Source organism: Lolium rigidum, chromosome 1 (assembly GCF_022539505.1).
Source record: "Lolium rigidum isolate FL_2022 chromosome 1, APGP_CSIRO_Lrig_0.1, whole genome shotgun sequence".
Taxonomy (NCBI): Eukaryota; Viridiplantae; Streptophyta; class Magnoliopsida; order Poales; family Poaceae; genus Lolium; species Lolium rigidum.
This window is the reverse complement of record NC_061508.1, coordinates 215,995,279-216,004,822: the sequence shown is the minus strand read 5'-3', so window position 1 is coordinate 216,004,822 and position 9,544 is coordinate 215,995,279. Positions and strand designations below refer to the sequence as shown.

Sequence of the window (9,544 nt, the reverse complement as noted above, 5' to 3'; positions counted from 1 at the left end):
AGGCTTCAATGCCAGGAAGGAGGCTTCTTTCTCCAGTAAAGCGAGCTCCCTCCACCCTGTCCCAAGTGGTTTCGTTCCCGGCAACGAGGCGGTTGACTATGTTGTGATGCTGCGACGCGGTGGAGAAGGAGCTGGACCTGATGGCTTTTCTTGTTTTAGATATGGGGTCTTTTCTGCAAAACGTGAGGACATGTTTGTATTTTCCTATTTCTTCTTGGTCTCTGGTGTAAAATGCAACTCCACCGGCGATATGGAATGAATGCTTCTTGGTCCAAAATAAAATGTTAGTACGAAGATAAAACATAATAGACTTGAAAACTATCCCAGGTAATGTGTTTCTAAAGTAGTAGTAGTATCTTATGCAGATAGATACAGTGTGATGGTTGAACACTTCTATTTCTACTTGATTATGTTCTTACCGAATTCATTAATTTTTAGTTTTGGAGTCCAAGTATAGGATACTTGAAATCTTGTTAAGCACACGCATGCCCTTATAGCAAGGTTAATAGTTCTAGCTTTTTTTAGTCAGTATGTATGTTCTATTTTCTCATTGGTATATTTGATTGTAGTTCTTTTTGTATTTATTTGATAGGATTAATGTCGGAGGAATCGACGGTAATGATATATAGTGATCTTGGTACGCAAGTATGATCAGGACCACTGTGTGTGGCCCGCGCATTTGTTCTTTGCTTCTTAGTGATGATACTGGTGTATTTTTATTGAAGAAAATGACACTACTTCATCATATATACTTATTGTATGTGTTGGTGGCACCCAAAAAAACATTGATATTTATACAAATTTATTTCTCTTTGCTATGAACACATGGTTGGATGCAACAAATGTTGCTCCTATATTGTACATGTGTTATCTGTAGACAGCTTGAAAGTTTTAATTTTCTTTTATAATTTTTTTTCTTATACAGACTTAAGGGCTCTCAAAGCATACTGAATTCTTAGACAACTAAATAGACATCAGCCGATTAAGACTTATATTTTTTATTTTCTTTTAAAAAGTTTGCCTATACAGGCTTAAATACCTACTGAATTCTTGAATAACTAAACACACATAAGCAGCATAATATTTATAATATTTATGTTTACAATACTGGCATGCATTTCCTGTGCGCCGGCGCGCACCGGGTCATCTAGTAAACAAGTGCTAGCTGGCCTGACGACGATGGCATTCCTGGTCGCTGTTCCACTTCCGGGACCTCCTATCCTCCGTCGTCTCCACTTCACCACCACCACCACCACACGTGCCTCCGCGGCAAAAACCGACCCCCTCCCGGAGGAGCTTCAGCTCGTCGCCGACCTCCGCACCCCGCACAACCACATCCGCGTTGCCGACGTCTCCCGTCGCGCCACCGGGCATCCCCTCGCCGGCGCCCGCCTCCTCCTCCTCGACGGCCCCGGCAACATCCACTCCGTCTCCTTCCCTCGCTGCCCGCTCACCCGGACCTACCTGGACGTCTTCGCCGCGCTCCCGCCGCTCCTCCCGCGCCCATCCCTCGCCGTCCTTGGCTTCGGCGCAGGCTCCGCCGCCCGCGCCCTCCTCCACTTCTACCCGGACCTGTCCGTCCACGGCTGGGAGCTCGACCCCTCCGTCATCGCCGTCGCGCGGGACTTCTTCGGCCTCGCCGACCTCGAGAAGAGCCACGCCGACAGGCTGCTCGTCCACGTCGGCGACGCGCTGGAGGTCGAGGCCGTGCCGGGAGGCTTCGGCGGCGTGCTGGTGGATCTGTTCGCCAACGGAAGCGTGCTGCCGGAGCTCCAGGAAGCTGCCACTTGGCGCCGGATAGGCGGGATGGTGGCGCGCGGAGGGACGGTCATGGTGAACTGCGGCGGGGGCTGCGTGGAGGCGGAGGAGGAGGGGAGGGACGGCGAGGCCGTGAAGGATGCGACGCTGCGGGCGATGGCTGCAGCGTTCGGGGACGGGATGGTGGCCATGATGGATGTGGATGAAAGCTGGGTCGCCGTGACCGGGCCGGCAGTGGGCGCGCCAGAGGAGGCCGCTGCGGCGTGGAAGGCTCGGTTGCCGCCGCAGCTGCGCCAGTATGTTGATGTGTGGAGGCCATACAATGGCAACAGATGAAGGACATTAGTGGAGTTCCTGATCCTGCTTCAAATTCTAGAGCGTGTAAAATGTTTCCCTGCAAGAAGTATCAATCAAACTGCAGATGGTTGCATTTCGATTCGCAGTATTTACAGAAAAAAGTCTTCGTTTATTGGGAAAGAATCAATATACAGGATTTACACTGAACTTCACAGAAAGAGACATGACATATCATCTTCAAAACTACTGATGGATGGCCATTTTTGCAAATGCAGGCGTCCAATATACTCCTTGAGATAGAAAAACAAAGATAAAAAGACAGATGAATTTCATCAGCATGTCATATTAAAAACAAGGCCGGTGTCCTATGAATTCATAAATCTCTCATCTGATTATCTTACAGACTGCATCATTTAAATTGAGTGGTGTTCCAAAAGGATTGTGTTAGGCGAAAACCATCTGTATATATATACGTAGGTCGTGCAAGGTTATCCTTGAAACGATATCAGTTACCACAAAGTCTAGCTAGCTAGCATCACGATACATGTGTTTCTTAATTTCTTTCTGATGCCCTTTTACATGAGACGGATGGCGGCAAGAAAAGTACCCATGGAGTATAATTTTCCATGAAGTGAACATCTTACTAACTCACTCCGGGAGGCAACTTACTAACAAGCTCCAGATGTGTGCTCCCTCCCAGAGGCCAATCCATTCCATCCGTCAGAAGCTTCAGAAGAATTGCTTATCAGGTCTTAAATGGCAATTTGGAAAGGAAACAAAGGGCAAGAATATGCCTATCAGGTGTTAAATGGCAATTTGGAAAGGAAACAAAGGGCAAGAATATGCCTATCAGGTGTTAAATGGCAATTTGGAAAGGAAACAAAGGGCAAGAATATGCCTATCAGGTGTTAAACCATCAATCTCCAAAGTCCACACGAACTTGATTTTACCAGAGTTGGCCAGGAAAAGAAGACTTCATTCAATCGGACAAAATCATGAAGATGTAAAAAAAAAGACCATGGCCTATCAGCATTTCACTCTGCCAAACACCAGCCATGTCCGGGCCGGCGGTGGGCGCGTCAGAGGAGACCGCTGCGGCGTGGAAGGCTAGTCTGCCGCCACAGCTGCGCCAGTATGTTGATGTGTGGAGGCCATACAATGGCAACAAATGAAGGATTCTAGTAGTAGAGTTCCTGAATCCTGATCCTGCTTCAAATTTCAGAGCGTGTAAAATGTTTCCCTGCAAGAAGTATCAATCAAACTGCAGATGGTTGCATTTCGATTCAGAGAGGATTTCACTGAACTTCAGAAAGACACATGACATATCATCTTCAAAACTACTGATGGATGGCCATTTTTGCAAATGCAGGCGTCCAATATACTCCTTGAGATAGAAAAACATAGAGAAAAAAGATGGATGAATTTCATCAGCATGTCATATTAAAAATAGGGGCTGTGTCCTATGAATTCATCAATCTCTCATCTTAATATCTTACAGACTGCATCATTTCTTTAGGTCGTGCAAGGTTAACCTTGAAACGATATCAGTTAGAACACAAAGTCTAGCTAGCTAGCATCACGAATTCACGATACGTGTGTTTCTTAATTTCTTTCTGATGCTCGTTTACATGAGACGGCTGGCAGCAAGAAAAGTATAATTTTCCATGAAGTGACATCTTACTAACACACTCCGGGAGGCAACTTACTAACAAGCTCCAGATATGTGTTTCCCTTCCAGAGGCCAATCCATTGCATTCGTCAGAAGCTTCAGAAGAATTGCTTATCAGGTGTTAAATGGCAATTTGGAAAGGAAACAAAGGGAAAGAATATGCCTATCAGGTGTTAAACCATCAATCTCCAAAGTCCACACGAACTTGATTTTACCGGAGTTGGCCAAGAAAAAAAGACTTCATTCAATCGGAAAAAATCATAAAGATGTAAAAAAGATAAGACCATGGCCTATCAGCAATTCACTCTGTGAAACACCAGGCATGTGTAAATCACAAAAGCAAAGATGGAAGGGATATTATGGTATGGAAATCAACTGCACGAACTTAAGCAAAAGTTGCATCATACATATGACTGAACTTCTCTCATGAATTTTGCTTATATAGACCGGTATCTCACGGCTTAGGGAATAAGAAGACTAGCAGGATCACCAGTTAACTGGTACATGACAAAAGTGTTCGGTTTGTAACAGGGCCATTGAGGCTACAATAGTTCATACAGAGTTCATAGAAGCTTCAACTCGAATATTCATACAGTAATCTAAATTACCAAATATGAGGTAGCAAATAAAGCTAGTCTTCAACAAGAAAATAATGGACATATGACCAATCTTAGAAACAAGCGGAAAATGATGTTTCACTTACATTGCACAGCCGGTTACGGCCTTACTGGAAAGCATGTACATGACAGTTTTGTGAATCACTTCAGTTGGGTCTTTTTCCATAAACAATGAGGATGGAATTTCTTTCCATCAGTCAGTTATCGACAAATAGGATAGCAGCTTCTTTACCAGGTCAACCTATCCTCTTATCCCCATCTGGTTCTTGAGACTTCTCTCCTTCAGATGGCCAATGTACCTATTGGAAATGCACATAATAGGAAAAAAAATAACAATAATACAAACAAGGTATTCAGCAGCATTTGCTAGAATTACTAACCCGGCATGCCAGTAGTATATTTTATCAGTCCTTTTTCTTCCTGTAACACTGATATCTTGTACATTGAGTACAATGCACATGTGTCCATTTTCCACATGAGGTGCATAAATTGGCTTTTTCCCTGCCCTGAAGCACAACAGCTATTTGGGAATTGGGATGCCAACCGTCCAAGCACCTATCACATTTGCAAAAATAGCTTACTGCATAACCATTTTCCACGAAGAATTCCTTATAGTTGAACTAGCAAAAGAAACCTGGTCTGACCCTTTGCATCATACACACACCATCACAGCCCCTCTAATTGAATCTTTTAAAACCTTTTTTTTCTTTCGAGAAAACGCAAAGGACTCTTTGCGTTTCATTTCATTGAAAAGATAGAAGAAGTTTACAAGCCTCCTAGGAGGTGTTACAGGGGTTTATTACAGCTAGGAAATTAGTGCACATCCCAGGTCGTTGGAAGCACGTCTCTCAGTCCCTTAGCACCAGCTGTAGCCCAGGCCGCCGCTTCGTCTTTGATGGTAGCACATAGGCTGCGGATGGAGGGCTGCTGTCCATCGAAAACGCAGCTGTTGCGGTGTTTCCAGATCATCCAGGGCACCATCAGGGTTATGGTTGCAAGTCCTTTGCGCATTGGTTTGGGGGTGTGTTGCCTTGCCACGATCCACCATTCGTTTAGGGATGCGTCGTCCTGCGGCGGCCTGCAGGACATGCGTAGCCAAGATAGTATCTCATGCCAAATCTGCCGCGAATTTTAAAACCTACAAGGTGCTTTATTCAAATTTCGAAAAAGAAGCATGTCAGTTCCACTGTGCTAGACTGCCACAGCCCCACATATTTGTACAGCAGGTTCAAAAATTGCATTAGCATAAATCCAAATTATAGGATGATGCAGAAAAAAATATACTTAAGAAAATATGTCGTTGTAACATACAAAAAATGTAAAAAAAATGTAGTTGTAACAAATAAACATCAGAAATAACAGCTTAACTTTTTGAACCTTTCCGTTACATGTTGCTAAATGTGTTCTGTAGGTTCAGTATTGGAGTAAGTGCAGTAGCAGCAATCATAAAAATGCCTAGCAAAGGCAGGTCAACTTGTCACCAATGTCTTAAATCACCTTCACTCCTTCACAGATCTAGAATTTTAGAACCTAGGAGAAAATTAGTAGCCTACTAGGTGGTAATGCACGGGTGCTGGTTGCAAAATCACAATCTATATAACCAGCATGATGGTATGAGCAAGAGCAATCAGGGATGTCAATCAGCACCAATAATCTGAGGAAAAAAACTATTACCAATCAGGGCTGCATATTATCCTTCAATGACTCGTGGAGCACACTATTACCCCATCGATGATCTTCTGCAATGCTGCAGCTGCTTCATTTTCTGAAGAAAAGATGGAAGGGATATTATGGTATGGAAATCCACATCACAAACTTAAGCAAAACATAAGTTGCTCGCACATAAGACTAAACTTCTCTCGTGGAATTTTCTTATATATATTGGTATCTCACGGCTTAGGGAATAAGAAGAGATTAGGTTGATCACCAGTTAGCTGGTGCATGACAAAAGCGTTCAGTTTGTCGATTTGTAACAGGGTCATTGTTGTTACAATAGTTCATACAGAGTTCATAAAAGCTTCAACTTCAATATAGATCAAACCATGCAGGAGAAGTGCATGTGATTTTATTAACCAATGACAAAGCCCAAAGGCTAGAGTACACGACCAAGCACAAGCAACCAAAAAAAAACGAAAACTGAACAACACTGAAGAACTAGTGGCCTGCCGCTCCAGCGACACATGATGCACGACCTTCAACTCGAATGTGCATACAGTAATCTGGTCTTCAACAAGAAAAAACAATGAACCTATGACCGATCCTTGAAACAAACAGAAGATGAAGTTTCACTTGCATCACGTAGCTTTGGGAATTACATCAGTTGGGTGTTTTTCCATGTGGTCCATGAGCCTTCTTTCCTTCAGATGGCCAATGTACCTATTGAAAAATGCACATAACAGAACGAAATTAACAATAGTACCAAACAAGGTATTCAACAGTATTTGCTAGAATTACTAACCCCTGTCTGCCAGTAGTAAACTTTATCAGTCATTTTTTCTGTCTGCAACACTGGTATCTTTTGCATTGAGTACATAGGTTGGCTTGCTGTTGCCCTAAAGCACAAATGCTATTTGGGATGCCAAATGTCCAAGCACCTACAACATTTGCAAAATAACTTACTTGCATAACCACTTCCCTTCAGTAAATCCTTACAGTTGAAGAAGTAAAAGAATCCTAGTGCTAGACTGCCACAACTCCACATATTGGGACCAGGGGTTCAAAAATCACATTTACATCCAAATTATAGGATGGATGCAGAAGAAGAAAAAACAATTAAGGATTTTCATTGCAAACTTCTTTTGTTTCCAGGGAAGAGACGAATAGATGCAGCTTCTTTGACTCAATCAAATATGATTACAGAAAAATTACGATTGATCAACAACTATATAAAATAATATGTTGTTGTAACAAATAATAATCGGAAATAGTAGCTTCACTTTTTGAGCCGGTCCGATACATGTTGCTAAATAGTATGTTTTGCAGGTTCAGTGGTGGAGTGAGTGCGCTAACAGCAATCACAAAAATGCCTAGTGAAGGCAGGTCAACTGTCACCAATGTCTCAAATCACCTTTAGCATGCCAGAGATCACAATTTATTTAGACATATTCAAAATTTTGCAACCTAGGAAGAAAACCAAGGGATGATGATGGGTGCTGGTTGTAGTTGTACCTTCGAAAATCTCAATCTACAAATATAACCAGCATGATAGTATGAGCAATCAGGGATGGCAGCAACAACTATAATCCTAGGAAAAGAACTGCACCGAGTGCTGTATATTATCCTTCAATAACTTTGTGCACATGATTACCTCATTGCTCATATTCCCCGATGCTGCAGCTGCTTCATTTTCGTAAGAAAACTTGACACGGGATAGCTTATAACTTCCACTGTCACACACAGGCATCAATTGAGAGGATAATATCCGAAGGACAAACATCACAGATCAACCACCAAAAATATCTAGAACAGATGTGTTACTACATTCAATAGTGCAACCTTGGGGGCAATTTCATTGGTGTCATAGGACAGATCTGCAACTCAAGTCAGTGGACCAAACAGCAGGGCATCAAAAAAATCCGGAGCCATACATCAGTCTACACTACGCTAGTTGAATGTTGAGACAAATTCCTCCTAAGATATACAAGGAGTTAACAATGAAGGCGATATTCCCTCATCAGAATAATGCACTGCGACTGCAATCAGCAAGCAAGACGGGATGATTCGCAATCTAGCAGGAAACCCATCTTCCTAACTAGATTCACAAATTCCAAACGTAGCCAGGGAACCCATGAGCCCTTATTGAACAGAGAAGAGGTTCAAGTCCGAGCATCAAACAAATAAAGCATAAACTAAACACAAGACCAGAAAGGGATACACGAAATCGGACCTCCGACGAACAAATTGGAGACAGTGCGGGGCTTCGATTCAGCAGCTTCACGAATGGAACAGCATGGGGCGCCACTTTTGTTTCACTAATTAAACATCGTTCAGAAACCCTAGATATAATCCCCAAATCCTCTGATGCATCCCACCTACCCCAAATCAGATCTCCCCTATAACATTTCGCGATTGGCACCCCGCTGAACCAAATTAATTAGGGAATACCCATGAGAAGTAACAAGGAGAAAACAGAGCCAAGAAGTTGCATAGGGGCATCAAGATCTACTAGATCCAAACAAGTATGAGCAGCAACATTTCGCATAGACTACATTCAAACTAAAGGTTGACACAGCAAAGCAAGATTGAAAAGTTTGGGCATCCATTAGCAAGAACTCGATACCAAATCACAACCAGTAGTTGCCTTTTGAACCAGAATTACAACCAGGAGGACCTAAACCATACCACAATGTCAATTCTAGATGGAGCTAAAACAACAACAAGACACGTTCGCTGCAGCGTCTGCTAGGCGCGTCTACTCCTTGGCGGCGGTCTTCTTCTTGGGGGTTGCGGCCTTCTTCTTGGGCGACTTGGGCTCCTTCTCCGCGGCGGAGGCGGCGGCGGCGGACTTCTTGGGGAGGAGGACGGAGTGGATGTTGGGCAGCACGCCGCCGTGGGCGATGGTGACGCCGGCGAGCAGCCTGCCGAGCTCCTGGTCGTTGCGGATGGCGAGCAGCAGGTGGCGCGGCACGATGCGGCTCTTCTTGTTGTCCTTGGCGGCGTTGCCGGCGAGCTCGAGCACCTCGGCGGCCAGGTACTCGAGGACGGCGGCGAGGTAGACGGGCGCGCCGGAGCCGACGCGCTGCGCGTAGCGGCCCTTCTTGAGGAAGCGCCCGATGCGGCCAACCGGGAACTGCAGCCCGGCCTTGACGGACCTCGTCACCGACTTCTTCCGCTCGCCGCCCTTCCTTCCGGCCATCTTGATTTCTTCAGCGGCGGCGGCGGAGTGGTTGAGGTGGGTTTGGGAGTGGAGCGCGGGATGCTGGTTTGAGTTTTTGTGAGATGGATTGGGCGGGGTTGGGGGATTTTATAGGATCCGCGGATCACGGGAGGAGAGGGGGCGATCCGTGGGAGGGGCGGATGGACCAATCAGGAGGCGGCGATTTTGCAGGGGCCGGGAGGAGGGGGGCGATCCGTGGGAGGGGCGGAGGAACCAATCGGAACGCAGGATTTTGCAGGAGAAGGGGGGGAAGGGGGCGATCCGTGGGATGGGTGGATGAACCAATCAGAACGCACGGAATTTCGTCTTCAGTTCGCGCTTCTTTCC

At 44.9% G+C, this 9,544-nt stretch overlaps 2 protein-coding genes across 2 annotated transcripts; one reads left to right on the top strand and one right to left on the bottom strand.

Annotated features, from left to right (window-relative positions):
* Positions 1–1,158: 1,158 nt before the first annotated feature.
* On the top strand, positions 1,159–2,197 carry LOC124683141 (probable polyamine aminopropyl transferase). Its single transcript, XM_047217712.1, has one exon. The coding sequence runs from the start codon at positions 1,180–1,182 to the stop codon at positions 2,092–2,094; it is 915 nt and encodes a 304-aa protein (XP_047073668.1). The 5' UTR covers positions 1,159–1,179; the 3' UTR covers positions 2,095–2,197.
* A 6,555-nt stretch (positions 2,198–8,752) lies between these two features.
* On the bottom strand, positions 8,753–9,226 carry LOC124683140 (histone H2A.1-like). The gene has a single exon (XM_047217711.1). The coding sequence runs from the start codon at positions 9,194–9,196 to the stop codon at positions 8,753–8,755; it is 444 nt and encodes a 147-aa protein (XP_047073667.1). The 5' UTR covers positions 9,197–9,226.
* Between the last annotated feature and the right edge of the window lie 318 nt (positions 9,227–9,544).